This window comes from Musca domestica, unplaced genomic scaffold, assembly GCF_030504385.1.
Source record: "Musca domestica strain aabys unplaced genomic scaffold, Musca_domestica.polishedcontigs.V.1.1 8, whole genome shotgun sequence".
Lineage (NCBI taxonomy): Eukaryota > Metazoa > Arthropoda > Insecta > Diptera > Muscidae > Musca > Musca domestica.
The window spans coordinates 23,070,441-23,087,519 of NW_026712409.1; the positions used below are offsets into that span (position 1 = coordinate 23,070,441).

The window sequence follows — 17,079 nt, forward strand, 5'->3', positions numbered from 1 at the left end:
TTTTCCGGAGTAAAAAAAAAAACGTCCCCGAAAATTTCCCTGAACGTGATTCTTCATATTTTACCCTTGGATCTTTTAACACTGGACTGAAAGGAAGTTTCGGGTGAACCGCCCGAAGAAATAATTACTCGTGCTTTTATATCGGAGTAATATTACAGACCACTAACCTGAGTGGGAAAGATTTATCGGTGTAAGCGTGAAGAAAGGGCCCAAAAACACACTTTACTCTATATATTAGAGTTGGAGTTAATTGCCGAATACCGCAGGCTTTGTCAGCACGAGGAGGAAACCACGACGGTGGAGCACTTATTTTTCCACTGTCCAACTCTCTTTGGAGCCAGACGGAGACCTCCGGCCTTCTATGTAAAGACCTTTCGGCCTTCGATGTGAAGACTTTCCGGCCTTCTATGTGAAGACCTTCCGGGCTTCTATGTGAAGACCTTCCGGGCTTCTATGAGAAGCCCTTCTGGCCTTCTATGAGAAGCCTTTCTGGCTTTCTATGAGAAGCCCTTCTTGCCTTCTATGAGAAGCCATTTTGGCCTTCTATGAGAAGATCTTCTGACCTTCTATAAGAAGACCTTCTGGACTTCAATGAGAAGACGTTCTGGCCTTATGTGAGAAGACCTTCTATCAGAAGACCTTCTGGCCTTCTATGACCTTTTATGAGAAGACCTTCTGGCCTACTATGAGAAGACCTTCTGGCCTACTATGAGTAGACCTTCTGGCCTTCAATAAGTAGACCTTTTGACCTTCAATGAGTAAAATAGACTTTCTGGCCTTCTATGAGAAGCCCTTCTGGCCTTTTATGAGAAGCCCTTCTGACCTTATGTGAGAAGACCTTCTGGCCTACTATGAGAAGACCTTTTGGCCTTCTATGAGAAGACCTTCTGGCCTTCTATGAGAAGACCTTCTGGCCTTCTATGAGAAGACCTTCTGGTCTTCTATGAGAAGACCTTCTGGCCTTCTATGAGAAGACCTTCTGGCCTTCTATGAGAGGACCTTCCGGCCTTCTATGAGAAGACCTTCTGGCCTACTATGAGAAGACCTTCTGGCCTACTATGAGTAGACCTTCTGGCCTTCAATAAGTAGACCTTTTGACCTTCAATGAGTAAAATAGACTTTCTGGCCTTCTATGAGAAGCCCCTCTGGCCTTTTATGAGAAGCCCTTCTGACCTTATGTGAGAAGACCTTCTGGCCTACTATGAGAAGACCTTTTGGCCTTCTATGAGAAGACCTTCTGGCCTTCTATGAGAAGACCTTCTGGCCTTCTATGAGAAGACCTTCTGGCCTTCTATGAGAAGACCTTCTGGCCTTCTATGAGAAGACCTTCTGGCCTTCTATGAGAAGGCCTTCCGGCCTTCGATGAGAAGATCTTCTATCAGAAGACCTTCTGGCCTTCTATGACCTTTTATGAGAAGACCTTCTGGCCTACTATGAGTAGACCTTCTGGCCTTCAATAAGTAGACCTTTTGATCTTCAATGAGTAAAGTAGACTTTCTGGCCTATGAGAAGCCCTTCTGGCCTTTTATGAGAAACCCTTCTGGCCTTATGTGAGAAGACCTTCTGGCCTGCTATGAGTAGACCTTTTGGCCTTCTATGAGAATGCCTTCAATGAGTAGACCTTCTGTCCTATGAGTAGACCTTCTGTCCTATGAGAAGGCCTTCTGGCCTTCAATGAATAGACCTTCTGACCTTCAATTGAAATAAAAGAAAAAAAAATATTTTGGGGATAAAACAACATTTAAATTTTATTTAAAATAATTCCTATGACGACAAAATTTGATACTACAAAAACATTTCAATTTCGTCCAAGGAATTTTAGTTTCGTCTACGTTTTGCGGCACGCCGTTGCCTTCGACGCGATGTTCTACCAGCAGCCATCGTTGTTCTACGAGCGGAACGTCGAGATCTAGAACTTGCACTGCGTCTCATTCTACGCGGCGCAAAAGCACTGCGACGAGGTCGGCTGGAAACCGCTGAAGCCTGTCAACGGGACATGTACATGTGTGGAAATGCATTACTAAATTTCAATTACATTTTTCTCTTAAATTCTTTACCATTTTTTTGTAGCGGTTCTTTTCTTCTTGGGACAATTTGTTCCATGCAAAGGCTCCCTGTCGCACCGTTTCCACGGCCGTTAAGCCGCAATGTTTTTGACGATATTCTCGTAAAAAGTTCAAATAACCATTTCGTGTCATTGGACCCGGTCTCATGCATTTTCCACCAGATGTCGTGGTCGTTGCCCCTTCGCCGGTACACACCATCCGACAACTCATGTCTGCTTCTTCTTCTGTCGGAGATTTACTCCAAAATGATTTCAAATAGGACCAAATTTTTGCAAATCTTTATTTTTTTGTCAGCACGAAAAATTTTTCATATAAAATTTATGTTTGCAGGAGATTTTTTCTTTTAATCAAAACAAAATATCTGCCTCGAACGATAAAGTGTCACAGTAAAAATAATTTATTTCTAAATGAAAACAAATGCAACGATTGTTGTTTACCTGACCAAAAATATATATTGTGATATTTTTTTTCGAGACGAGTTGTTTTTTGCTTTAAGGTATATTTTGTCCGAAGATCCTACAATGAGAAAACCTTCTGGCCTTCCATGAGAAGACCTTCCGACCTTTTGTAAGATGACCTTCTGGACTTTAATGAGAAGACCTTCTGGCCTTCCATGAGACGACATTCTGACCTTATATGAAAAGACTTTCTGGCCTTCTATGAGAAGACCTTCCGGCCTTCCATGAGACGACATTCTGAACTTCTATGGCCTTCTATAAGAAAACCTTCTGGCCTTCTATAAGAAGACCTTCTGGCCTTCTATGAGAAGACCTTCTGGCCTTCTATGAGAAGACCTTCTGACCTTCTATGAGAAGACCTTCTGGCCTTCTATGAGAAGATCTTTTGGCCTTCTATGAGAAGACCTTCTGGCCTTCTATGAGAAGACCTTCCGGCCTTCTATGAGAAGACCTTCCGGCCTTCTATGAGAAGACCTTCCGGCCTTCTATGAGAAGACCTTCCGGCCTTCTATGAGAATACCTTCTGACCTTCAATGAGAAGATCTTCTGACTTTCTATGAGAAGACCTTCTGGACTTTAATGAGAAGACTTTCTGGACTTCTAGGAGAATAACTACTGGCCTTTTATGAGAAGATATTGTGGCCTTCCATAAGAAGACCTTCTGGCCTTCTATGAGAAGACTTTCTGGCCTTCTATGAGAAGACCATCTGGATTTCTATAAGAAGACCTTCCAGCATTCTTTGAGAAGACCTTCTGGCCTTCTATGAGAAGACCTTCTGGCCTTCTGTGAGAAGACCTTCCGGCCTTCTATGAGAAGACCTTCTAGCCTTCTATGAGAAGACCTTCTGGCCTTCTATGAGAAGACCTTCTGGCCTTCTATGAGAAGACCTTCTGGCCTTCTATGAGAAGACCTTCTGGCCTTCTATGAGAAGACCTTCTGGCCTTCTATGAGAAGACCTTCTGGCCTTCTATGAGAAGACCTTCTGGCTTTCTATGAGAAGACCTTCTGGCCTTCTATGAGAAGATCTTCTGGCCTTCTATGAAAAGACCGTCTGGCCTTCCATAAGAAGACCTTCCGACCTTTTATGAGAAGACCCTTTGGCCTTCTATGAGAAGACCTTCTGGCCTTCTGTAAGAAGATCTTCTGTCCTTCTGCGAGAGATCTTCCAATCTTTTGTGAGAAGACCTTTTGGCCTTCTATCAGAAGACCTTCTGGCCTTCTATGAGAAGATTTTCTGGATTTCTAGAAGATGACCTTCTAGCCTTCTATGAGAAGACCTGGTGGCCTTCTATGAGACTGCTTTCTGGCGTTCTATGAGTGGAAGACGTTCAAAAACACTCTTGCCTTCTAGGATAAGATATTGTAAGTCGTAATAATTTTATGAGTGCAAGGTCAAATGCAATGATGGACAATGTTGGACGATTCCATCTGGTACCTCTCTCACAAAGCGGGAAATAACCAAAAGGCGAAATAAATATCCGATTCTATACAATGGTAGTCCACATTATTTAATCTATAGTTTTGAAATTTGCTACAAAGGCTTATGTTATATGTAGGCTGATTGGTATTTAAAATGAGCTATATTGGTCCAAGTTTAGGTATAGACCCCATATAACGCTACCTCTAGATTTTCGATACTTTGAAGGTTTTTCACACAATTTCCAACAGAATCAGCCAAAAATTCACATCTCTATATCTCTATCAACCAAAGATCTAATGTAAACACAGGGTGAAATGAAAAAAACTGCAACAAAGTCAAACGCCATAATTTTAACATTTTTTTTTTAAATTTTATTGAAGGAAATCAATAAATGTCGGAAATAGCATCAAATTTTAGAATAAGTTTAGATTTGTTCGAATTGGTCACGAATTATGGCCTTCAAACGCCCAATTAAACCGCCACACGCTGCCAGAATGTTGCTCTGCAGTATTTTGGCCCATTCCCGACAAAGCGCTTGCTTGAGGTGATCGACACTTTGGTATTTTTTAGTGCCTACCGTTTTAGTGTCTTTCCAAAGTACTCCAGACACAATAGTCCAACGGATTGGTATCCGGAGATTTTGGTGGTCATTGTGCGCTGGAAATGAAGCGAGGAACCTCATTTTGTAACCATTTTTGGGTGTCGTGTGCTGAGTGCGATGATGCTGAATTCTGTTGGAATGTCCAAGGTCAGCGGCGAAAATGTTTGCGAGCCCAAGGTTTTAATACACCCTCCAGAATATTTTCGCGATAATATTCGACATTTATTCTGATGCCACGGTCGATTAATACGAGCGGAGAGTGACCATCGGCTGTTATGGCGGCCCACACCCACCCACCATAGCCGGCGCTTGAGTTCTGGTGGTCAACCGAAGATACACATTTTCAGCTGACCTCTTTGGCAAGTAAACACGATCATTTTGTTTGTTAACAAGCTGCTGGACAACGAATGTTTTCTCATCGGAGACCACCTAATTCGGCAGTTCACCACTTTCGGCCAAGGGAAGCAGTTGTTTAGCTTTTTTGAGTCTATTGTCTTTCTGTTGCGGTGTGAGCTCTTGCACTTTTTGGAATTTCATTGGCTCGTTTTTCAGTATTTGCCGAATGGAAAAGTCGCTTCTTTACTTTTCGAACCATTTCTGCTGATATTGTTCTTTTCTTCCGTCCATTTCCTTGACGTCGGACTACGCTACCAGTATCTCGGTAACGAGCGATGGTACGAGTCACAGAAGATTTATTTACATTTAAATGCTGGAGTGCTCTAACAATAGCCACTTGTGGTTTTTCAGCTAAATATAAAGAAATCACACTATCACGCTTGAATTCCATCACGAATATCTTTTTTTTTTTTGGAAAATTCTCACCAAAATGCTTTTGTACGCTTGCAAACAATATAATGAGCTGTCATTAGAATAATTTTAACAGCTGTCGGACGAGTGGCTTAGGAATGACAGCAGTCTGAAGTTAGTTGCTGTTTTTTTCATCTCACCCTGGATATCTAAATAAACGGACATTGGCTGAGGGAACACATCTGTCGGTCACACTAACTGATACTATTTAAATTGTTTTCCCAGAGTTTGACAGCAATTTTACCTTTGTTATTTGACATATCTTCAATTTTTGAAAAATATTTTTCTAGAAAAAAAAACTAAAAACTAAAAACTTGCTATACGAAATTTTGTTTATCATTTTCTTTATTTAATCATTTTTGCAGCAATTCATTGCTTTTTTCTTGTTCTTGTGTGGCTTAATTTTTATCTGACAATATCTAATAAATTAATGATGAATCGCAATTAAATTATATGTGCATTCATTTGTTGTTGCTGTTGTTTTCATTGCTTTTTCCTCTTCAGTAAACCTACAGCAGACATTGAATTACTTTTAGTGTGTGTGCCTTGCCTGATATTTAAATATATATATTTTTTTATTTTGAAAAAAAAAAGAGAAAAAGAAACTGCACGAGATAGAGAAATTTCAACTGAATCAATGAACAAATCGTTGTCTTGCATCTAAAGTAGCTTTAATTAATCACCGCTGATGTGTGGTGGCTTTTTAGTTGTCGTGCCAGCGTTAAGCTTTAATTGGTGGGTATATGAAATTGCAAATTTATACTTCTTTTTTGGCAAACAAAAAATGTATAATTTTTGATGATGAATTTTTGTTAAAGGTTTATGTAAAGTAATCCGCTATTGTCCATATCGCTCTAAATAGATTTTTGTGGGAATGTTCAGAAAAATAATGTTAATGTAAATTTAATAATAGGTCAATATCCCCATAAATCCCATGTACATTTTTAGTATCCCTCCCAGTAACTCCTGACTTGTCATAATCCAATTAATTTCAAATAATGTATATCTAGCTTATATTTTCGAAAGATCTTCGTCATAATAATAACAACACAAATCTCAAAAAATGTAATCATAGCCTTGCAAAAAATTATCTATCAAATTTGTTTTAATACCCTCCACCATAGTAAGGAGGGTATATTAAGTTTGTTATTCCGTTTGTAACTCCTCAAAATATATATTTTAGACCTCACAAAGTATATATATTCTTGATAAGCATAAAATTCTATATCGATTTAGCGATGTCCGTCCGTCCGTCCGTCTACCCGTCTGTGGAAATCACTCTAGCTTCCAAACGAAATGAAGTAGATTGATAAAATGTTACTCAAATGTTTATTATGTCTGCAGGACTTTTGGTATTTGAAATGGGCCATATAGGTCTAGGCACCCATATAATGGTACCTCCCGATATTCGGTATTTTGGTGATTTACTCGACATTATTCACCGGAATTGCTTCAAATTTGGTATTTGAAGTTCGTAACGGATGTTACATCCCAAGGTAGAAAGTTGTCTGTGCAGGTCCACCTCTTCGTATAGCCCCCCTATAACGGTACCTCCCTATATTCGGTATTTTGATGATTTTAGCAACATTATTCCCGGAATTGTGTCAAATTTGGTACAGCCTATGACAGCAGATTGTCTGATCAGGTCCCCGTCTTTGTATAGTCCCCATATAACGGTACCTCCCGATATTCGGTATTTTGATGATTTTACTTACATTATTCACCGGAATTGCTTCAAATTTGGTATTTGAAGTTGGTAACAGATGCTACAGCCCAAGATAGAAAATTGTCTGTGCAGATCCACCTCTTCGTATAGCCCCCATATAACGGAACCGCCCGATATTCGGTACTTTGTTGATTTTAGCAACATTATTCCCCGGAATTGTATCAAATTTGGTATTTGATTTTCGTAATGGATGCTACAGCCTATGACAGGAGATTGTCTGTTCAGGTCCTCTTCATTGTATAGCCCCCATATAACGGTACCTTCCGATATTCGGTATTTTGATGATTTTAGCTACATTATTTACCGGAATTGTTTCAAATTTGCTATTTAAAGTTCGTAGTGGATACTACAGCCTAAGACAGATAGTTGTCTGTGCCAGGTCCACGTCTTCGTATAGCCCCCATATAACGGCACCACCCAATATTCGGTATTTTGATAATTTTATCGTCATTGTTTACCGGAATTGTTTCAAATTACGTATTTAGAATTCGTAATGGGATCTACAGTCTGTGACAGAAAATTGTCTATGCAGATACAGGTCTTCGTATAGGCCCCATATATCAGTACCCCCCTATATTCGGTAGTTTGACGAGTTTAGGTACAATACCCACCGAAATTGTTTGAGACGCGTATTTGAAGTTCGTAATGGATGCTACAATCTATGGCAGAAAATTGTCTATGCTGGTTCAGGTCTTCGCACAGCTCCGATATAACGCTACCTTCCTATATACGATATTTTGATGATTTTAGCTACATTATTCACCGTTTATTTTTATTTTTTCGAATTTAAATATGGTAATGGCTTATGACAAACAATGCCTATGTAGGTCCATGTCGTATAGACCCCAATAAAATGGCTATATTCGGTATTTTTAAAATTTAAACAGAAATTTTTAAGGATTTTATTTTGTGAAAATTTTCAAATTCGTTTCAAATGGTGGAGGGTATTCAAAGTTCGACCCGGCGGAACATTCTGCTTTTTAACTTGTTTTTTTTTCTTTTCTTCTTTTTCTTTAAAAGCTTTTGCAAATATCTATTTGATCATTTTTTTTTTTGTATTTAATTATTTATCGCAGCAAATGACATACCTCTCATAGATTGCTAATAAATTCTCAAAACCCCCCCTCTTCTATTTTGCTGTGTGATGTCGTCGAGAACTAAGCGGCATAGTTCACGCTTCGTCTTTTATGGTCGGTTGCTGCCAACAACCCATGTTACTAAACGACGGATAGTGGCTGATGGTGGTTAAGCAATTATTTTATACACCCACTCTGCTACCGAGCCGGTTTTATCCAAATAAGACTTGGAATGTCATGTCGTCATTATCAGCTTCAATGTTAATGTGAACGGTGGATGTACGATAATGAGACATTGAGACAGAGCCAGTCAATCGAATGTGCCATATTTTTCGACGAAGAACAAACTGTTTTGAAAAGAAAAAAGTAATACAAAACTAGATTTTTCTATCAGATTTTATGGTGACTTGAAATAGAACACTATTTCCTGGAATTTCGTAAAAAGGGAGATCTTTAATACCCTTAACCATAAAAGAGGGGATATCTTATCATACGATTGAAAATATGTCGCTTCGTAAAATCTGTGGGATGGTCGATCATTTCAATATAATCCCCATAACCAATTTAAATGCTGCCCTCTTGATTGGAAATCGATTTTTTCTATGTAAACCCATATAACGAGATTTCAGATTGGAGATGCCCTGGTTTCCAACCAAATCCGTTGTAATTTGATATTTCTCGTAGAGAAATCATTCTCTATAAATATTAAATGTGAATAAACTTTTTGGTATAGCCCCATGTAATGACAGTATCTCATGCTTTTCGATATTTTGACGATATTTGGTCCCAATTTTCCAAATATCTCACTTTTTGGTATAACCCAGTACCTCTTTATTTTCTGTATTTCGAAGGGTTTGGCCCAAGTTTGTTGGTTAGGTTAGTTAGTTAAGCCCTTGCTGTCTAGGCGCTTGAGGCAGAAGCGTTGTCGCTCTCTTCTCCGGTCGCCAAAAGGGCCAAATCCAAAGTGGTGAGAGACAAAAAGAAGACGAGCAGTTAATTACCACAATCCTTATGTTGATTGGGGGTCCGGCCAAGATTACAGTTACAAATTATCAAAACTGATCTGCAGATCGTTAAAAAGTTCGAAAGCAACTATTCCGACACAATTTTAAGGGATCTTCCAATAAGAAGGAATCTCACTTACAGAGCAACAGTGCAACCTGTCGACGACTGCGAAATGTACCTACTTACCTGGAAAGATAGTTTCGAAGGAGACAGAGTTTAAGCAGTCTATTAAAACGTCTGCTATGGCTTCAGATCCGGAGATACCACCCAAATTCGGAGAAAGACAACGCAGATCTGGAAAACGTCTGCGAGAAAGATGACCAGGTCGAAATCTTCCTCTAAATTATCCAATCAGACACTGCCGATCCTAGCTGTGACTTCGCCATCTCCACCTGCCACAACAGGGTCGAAGGTGAAGAAACCGAAGGGCAGGGCAAAGTCTGCCCATAAGATGATCATGGCGAGCGGTCAGAAAAACCCCACAGTCTGCGCCAACTTCGTCAAATGGGCCCAAAAGGCGACGAAATGCCACTAGCAGCCAGTTGCGGTGAAGAGAAAAAGATCAACTGAGGGCCCAGCAACCCGAGGCGAAGTAAATAGTGATGGCGCAGGCAGTATAACCGTATGTTTCTCGTATGTTTCGGTCGCGGCGAAAAAAGGACAATGGAAATCACACTGACGGGGAATCGAAAGTTGAATCAGGCAGTACCACTTCGTAGAAGCCTTCGGGTTTTTTGAAGGATTTGTTTCCAATATATGGCTTTTTATTTGCTACGTCCCGTTTGATTTTTTGGCCCCAAATTTTCAAAAACAAATCAACTGCTATTTGTGGGCAGATTTAATCCTCATGAAAATCTTCAATGTAGGTCCACTTTTTGATATTTCGACGGTTTTGGGTCGAACTTTCAACTAATTCAGCTATTTTATTGAAAAGATTTACAACACTTACAAAATATTCATTGTAGGATTTGCCTCTACATTGGCATCCTCTGTAATCCTGATAAAAATACAGAAAGGTGGGTTCAGCGTGTGGTCGACTTTAAAATCAGTTGATTCAGATCCCACACCCTTGCCATTTTCCATCTCAGCATAAATGTATATATCGTCTAAAGGGTCGGTCGGGTTAGTCCAGTTTTCGGTATATGCCCCATAAAACGGTATCTCCTGATTTTCGGATGTATCTTCCCAATTACCAACCAATTCAACTGTTATTTGACACTGCGGACTCACAAAGGGTAGCTCAATTCCTCCTGGAAAAATATTCAATGTAGGTCAACTTTTGGTACGTAACTATACTTCCTGATTTTTAGTATTTCGAGATTTTGAAATTAGCTTTAATTTGATATTTCCGATTCTTAGTGGCGTTAAAGATTGACTTCTTTAAAAAACTATTCAATACATAATGGTATAATCCCAACTTCCAAATTTTAGAGATTTGAAGATGGCCAATTTAGTCATTAATCAGGCCATCGGTTCCGTTCTCCTCTTTTTGGTATTAGCACTCAATGTCCATGATTTACAGACGCTTAGTGTCTTTCAGCAATGCCATCTTCTTTTATAATATAAAATCATTGTATTTTTTTTTAATATTTTCAATATTTAATAATTTTTAATTACTTCTTGTTTCTGTGTTCTCATTTCAGTTACTATTTCCACAAAATCCAGAAGAAATAGCAAATGTCCCCACTATGTGCTCGCAATATATAGTTTTGGGCATTTGCGAAGACTGGAAGAAATCACAATTAGATGAATTGACACGAATGATTTCACATCATACCGTAGAGGTTTCCATTATAAAAGAAGTAAGTATAGCTCATCGGTTTGGCCTTTTTTGAAAAACTGAAACTAATGTTCCTCTTCCCCCTTGCAGTTTAATCAATTTAAATTCATCACAATGAAATGGAAAGAATTCAATATTGCTGAATTTCTGATACACCAAAAGGCCATGGGTGCACCCATTGCCAACGATTTGTTGTTTGAGAATTTTTCGAAAATTCTTAAGCAACAACAACAAAAACAGCAGCAACAAGCTGCCGCCCTCAATAACAATAATATGCCAACGTTGAATATGAATAATCAAAAGAATATTAACAATAACAACAGTAATTACTACAATAAAAATTATCAACAGCAGCAAAAGTCAACACCAATACCAACACCAGCAGCAGCAGCACATCATCATCAACAAACATCAGCATCTATTATCAATTCCAACAACAACAACATGGCTGGTGGCATGGCAGCAGGTGCTGCTATTGGCGGCGGCGGCCATCCCCAGCACCAAATGTTGGCTGGTAGAAGTGCTCTTTCAGCACGTCTCCAACAGTTGCAACATCCACATCTGACACAGCAACAAATGCACATGGCCGCAGTCCAGCATGGTAATATGCGGAATATTATGATGGTAAGTAGTTTTGGGGAACTATAAAACAGTTCACCACTTCCTTGTATTTGGTATTTGGTTTTCTCTTACATTTCTTTGGTTTCCTTTAAATGTGTGTCGGTCAGGCCTACCATGTCAAATGTGAAATTGTCTAAACACAAACATTTTATAAATTGTTGTGTTGTTGTTTATTTGTGGGTTTATGAGTTATGGTTTCCGGGTTAAATATGTGAGATGTTTTCGATAGGTTTCTCTGGAATCTATAGTTTATTTAGACAATAATTGACAGCCACTTTTAGATGGAATGGGAAATTTTTACTGGTTGCACTTTTTTGCGATTTGCATGAATGTCTACCACAGTGATGTGGAGTGAGTAGGGAGAGTAAGGAAGGGATCATTCGATACTTGGAATAATAGACTAATATTCGATAGCCACAGGAAATTGTTTGCACATTCCACAGCTGTATGAGATTTGAAGATGAGAATAGATAAAACCCTTTTTTGACTGACTTAAGCCATCGGCTGGTTTCTTCGTAGAGGAACAAATGAGTTTTAGTTTGAATTAATTCGATTTTGTCCCTACGCTCCTTCGTTCTTTTCCGAAGAAGCCATCCGATGACCCTTTGTGGGGGAGGTACCGGAATGAGATATATCACATTTTCACGATAGACTTTGCGTTGATAAAAATATTGTGAGGTGTGTAATTTGAAGAGAACCAGATGATTATTTCGGATTTTATACTCGTTTTTGTTATTCAAAACTTCGAGTCTTTGTAGGGCAGGTACCAGAAAGAATAGTTCGATCTCTCCCATCGTTATAATAGATCTTGTGTTTATGTAAATATTGAAATGAGCCAAGTCTAAATGAAATCGGATGTTAATTTCGTGTTTTATGAGCTTCATGGATATTCAAACCCTTTGTGGGGGAGTACCAGAAGGAGAGGACCGATATATTCCATATTCACACCAAACCTTGGGATTATAAAAATATCGTGATGTGTGTAATTTGAAGACAATCGGACACTTACATCACATTTTATAAGAGTTATTGTTATTCAAAATTTGGCCCTTTGTGGGGGAGGTACTGGATGGAGTGAAACGATATTGTCCATTTTCGTCCATTTTCCTGACCTAGCAAAATCGGATTGTTCTTTCTCTTTCTGTGCAGTAAATTATTTTCATTGAAAATGTTGACATTTTGTGGTGGAAGTACCAAAAGGAGTGGACCGATATTGTCCATCTCTGAACTCGATCTAAGTCTGACAATAATATTACGATGTACCAAGTTTGGATGGAATCGGGCAATCCCTTCGATAGTTATCGCGCGCACCAGCCAGATAGACAGACGTACGGAGGATATCGCTAGATCGACTCCAAATGTCCTGAAACGCATTTGGTGGAAAGATGCCTATGGTCTAAAATTGTTATTTCGATGAAGCACTTTTTGCTCGTATCAAATTATATATACCCTCACTAGCCATATGGCTGGGGATATGAAAATATATATTCAATGTTAGTCCACTTTTTGGTTTAGGCCCCATAAACGGTATCACCTGATTTTCGGATGTATCTTCCCATTTACCAACCAATTCAACTGTAATTTGACATTACGGACTCAAAGAGGGTAGCTTAACTCTTCCTGAAAAAATATGCAATGTAGGTCTACCTATTGATTTTATTCGAATAGTCAAACGGCGAGTTCAGTTGCCGATTTGAAGGGTATAGGAAAGGCTTCGGTTTGATCTTTATCACTTGAATCGTTTGAAGAATTTGATAGAGCCCTGCATTCCCTTGGTTTAGAGGCCAGCTTTGTACCTTCGATTTCAAAACCTTTGCAACAATTTTTAGAGGATTGATTTGATCCGGTCTCCAAAGTAGCCACCTTCCCAGGTTAACAGACACTTTTCAAATTCGTCGATATTTTAGAAACTTCGACTGGTTTCTCCTCTGTTCGGTATCTAATCGAAAGTTCCCTTAAAAGAGGTTGGGCTAAGATAGTCCCTCTCGAACTTTCTCGTGATCTTCAATTGGAAGTATCCTAACACAACTCTTAATTATTATTATGAAACTATTAAGTTCTTGGCCACAAGGCCAATTAGAGACATGCATTACTTTAGTATAAATTAAGGGGGTGCTCCAGATGTCCATTACGAATCTTTCTTGACTATGCTTAGGTAAGCCCAGTGACCGAGTGTCCGATAGCTTGATGAAGGCTTGATGCTTCTCGTAGGTTTTACATAAATATAAGGTCACATAGAAGTTATTTGTGAGGAAAACACTTCCTGCTATGGTTTTTTATTCCGATTATGAGATCTATGGCTTATCTTTATATAAGGAAGACATTGTTTAGGCTAATTATGCAAATATAAGATACCCTATATTTCAGATAAAAAAGATCTACGAATATATCATAAATATATTTTTACAGTTCCATTAATGATTATCACTCTTTTTTCCTTCCTTTCTAGTCTGGCCCAGTACAGCCACGTATGCCCCAGTCAATTGGCAATCTAAGATCCATGATGCAAGGTAAGTTAATATGATATTCAGCTCATTTGCCAACATCATTAATCTCTTCCCTTTTCTCCAGGTATTCATTTACAAAACAATCGCATTCCCTTTACCGGTCTACATTATGCCCAACAAGCACCACCACCACATACGGCCGCCGCCGCCGCAGCACATCACCATGCATTAGTCACTGCCGCAACAACAGGAGGAACATACAATGGCCTGCCTGGAGTTATGCCAACGTCTGTGCCACAATTTAATGTATATAATGCACGCTATCAGAGACCACCACCTCCAGCACATCTGCAGCAGCAGACACTTGGTGCCATGAATAACGGCGGCGGCTTGACACCTTCAGCCGTGGCCGCCATCAGTCCCCTTTCACCACCCCGTCGTACCACTCCAGCCACCTTTAAATCGAACAATTTGGTTGTGGGACAAATCTACGATGTTAGCATTAGTTTCGTTGAGAATGGCCCCTTCCTGTTTTCCGTCCAATTGGTTACACATCAAGATGATCTGACCGACATGATGAATCGCATCGAAAAGGTAGAGTTGAAACCGTTCAACGATAAGCCCTTGTTGGGTACAGCTTGTATTGCCCGCTACTCTGAGGATGGACAGCTCTATCGTGCTTTGATTACCGGCGTCCAACCGATGGCCTGTAAGGTAGCCTACATTGATTATGGCAATGCCGAAATGGTACACTACAGAGATTTATATGAAATACCCGAAGAGTTCCTTAAATACAAGGCATTTGCCATACGTTTCACACTGTCGGGCCACAAGGAATTGGAGCCCATAGATGATAGTTTGAAAAAGGCCTTTAAGGATTTGGTTATCTACAAAAACTGTAAACTAAAGGTAATGCCTCTGGAAGGTCCACCCTTAGTTCAGTATTGTGAACTGTATATGCAGGAGAAGAACATACTACATGTCTTGAGGCAAATACAAAAGACCCGTTTGGTTTATGCCAAGGCAGAGCCTTTGCGTAACAATGATGTTGTGGAGATTCGCTACATTGACTCGCCTAAAAATTTCTATGTCCAAAAGGTGGACAATATTCCGGCTTTCGAAAAGCTGATGGATGACATGTTCTTGTACTACAATAAAAATCAAAATGTACCCAATCACTTGGCTCTCGGTGCTCCCTGTATTGTGAAGTATGAAAATGAATGGTATCGTGCTGAGGTTCTGCGCGCCGATGCCACAGCCATTATTGTACGGCATGTGGACTTTGGCTATGAGCAGAAGGTAACCAAGAATCTCCTGAGTACCATAGCGGAAAAGCATCTTAAGCTGCCGCGCCAGGCCGTGCAGTGCTGCTTAAAGGGTTTCGAGAACAATGAATTGAGCAAAGATTTGGCCACAACACAATTCGAAATGTTGGCCGAAGAATCGAATCGTGAGCGTAGGTCATTTACTGTCAAAGTCTTTCGCATTCAGCCGGATGGTGTCAACCTGGTGAATCTTTGCACCAAGGATCTGAATGTCATGAAAAAGTTGTACAAACTTTCGATGCCATTTGAACAATATTTGACATTGGAAAAGGATGATTTTAATGTCCACAAATTGGCAGCAGCCCATGCTGAAAATGGCCATAAGACTCCTTCGATTGCTTCGGATGTAACATCTGTCCATTCCAGCAAGAAGGGACAGATTTTGAATTCCACCACTGTCCAGAGTGAAGAATTGCGTATGCAAAACAAACAAAAGCAGCAACAACAGCACCAGCAGCAGCAAACACAATATGCTCAGCAGCAGCAGCAGCGTAATAATCAAAGCTTCCAGAGTTCAGTCTCCAATTCGGAGTGGGATAAGACAAGCTCCCACAGTTCGATGGCTGAGACGCGGGATTCTCGCTCAACCTCCAGTGACTTTAGACCAAATCAGAATCAACAGCAACAGCCACAACAGCAACGTAAGCAATACTACAAAAATTATCCAAATCATAAACAACAGCAGCAACAACAACAATATCAAAATCAACAGCAGCACAGCTCCAACAATTCCGTTGCAAGTGATAAACGAAGCAATGCCAGCAGTTACAATAACAACAAGCTAATGGCCAACAACACTCCACCAAGATTCCAAAATAAACAAAAACAACAGCAGCAACAACAGCAACAGAAGCAGCAGAGACCACAAAATGCACCGCAAGGATTCTCACAGAGTCAACTGAAACAACATAACCAGCAACAACAACAAAAGCAACAGCAGCAGCAACAACAACAACAACAGCAGCAGAACAACAAATCATTCAACAGCGAAACATCGAAGAAATCCACAGACACTTCCAGTGAGACCTCAAAGAAATCCCAAGAGAGTGGGGCGGCGAAACAAAAAGAAACACCCGCCTATAATTTTGTCCCATTGAACAAGGGATTCCCGGTCAAGCCCTTGGAGACACCATGTCGCGAAGAGGTCATTATTTCCTGGTGGATATCGCCACATCAATTCTATACCCAACTAAAATCTCGGTCCGTGGAATTTGAACGTTTCATGAAGGAGATTCAACAATTTTACAGCAAATTGCCTTTGCAACAGCTGCAGCTGCGTGTGGGCTCCCATGTAATGGCCCGACAACGCAAGGACAATATCATCTATCGCGCCCGCATTTTGGCCTGCAATCAAATGTTGCGTAAATATAAGGTACACTTTGTTGACTTCGGCAACATGTACACCGTGACTTCGGAAGATATTTGGCCGGTGGAAAAGAAGTTTGCCGATTTTCCCATTATGGCATATCTGTGTGGTTTCGATGGCATAGTCTCGAACTATGATCATCTCTATATCATTGATCGTATGGATAAATATTTGCCCCAGGGTGTAACACTGCAATGTGAATACATTGAAAAGAATTCGCAAAATGATTTGTACTTTGTCAATGTTATGGTCAATAAGGTTTCCCTCAAGGAGACACTGAAGAATGAAAAACTGATTACGGAAATCTGTCCAGGTAAAGTATTTCACAGTAGGATTTTTTTTGATGATGATTACTTTAATAATTATTTGTTTTTCTGTTT

General features: G+C 39.8%; 2 protein-coding genes across 4 annotated transcripts in view; one reads left to right on the forward strand and one right to left on the reverse strand.

The window, feature by feature from the left end:
• Positions 1 to 17,079, forward strand: part of LOC101896118 (maternal protein tudor) — a 46,078-nt gene that overhangs the window by 17,750 nt on the left and 11,249 nt on the right. For all 3 annotated transcript variants that reach the window (XM_005181440.4, XM_059130883.1, XM_011293356.3), the window contains 4 exons: positions 10,804 to 10,962; positions 11,031 to 11,564; positions 14,011 to 14,071; positions 14,133 to 17,012. In XM_005181440.4, the coding sequence (XP_005181497.1) occupies positions 10,804 to 10,962; positions 11,031 to 11,564; positions 14,011 to 14,071; positions 14,133 to 17,012 (3,634 nt within the window). The remainder of the gene's footprint in view (positions 1 to 10,803; positions 10,963 to 11,030; positions 11,565 to 14,010; positions 14,072 to 14,132; positions 17,013 to 17,079) is intronic.
• Positions 1,720 to 2,460, reverse strand: LOC101898014 (protamine-like). The gene is made up of 2 exons (XM_005181452.4): positions 2,058 to 2,460; positions 1,720 to 1,983 (listed from the first exon to the last, which is right to left on the reverse strand). The coding sequence occupies exons 1-2, from the start codon at positions 2,274 to 2,276 to the stop codon at positions 1,819 to 1,821; spliced, it is 384 nt and encodes a 127-aa protein (XP_005181509.1). The 5' UTR covers positions 2,277 to 2,460; the 3' UTR covers positions 1,720 to 1,818.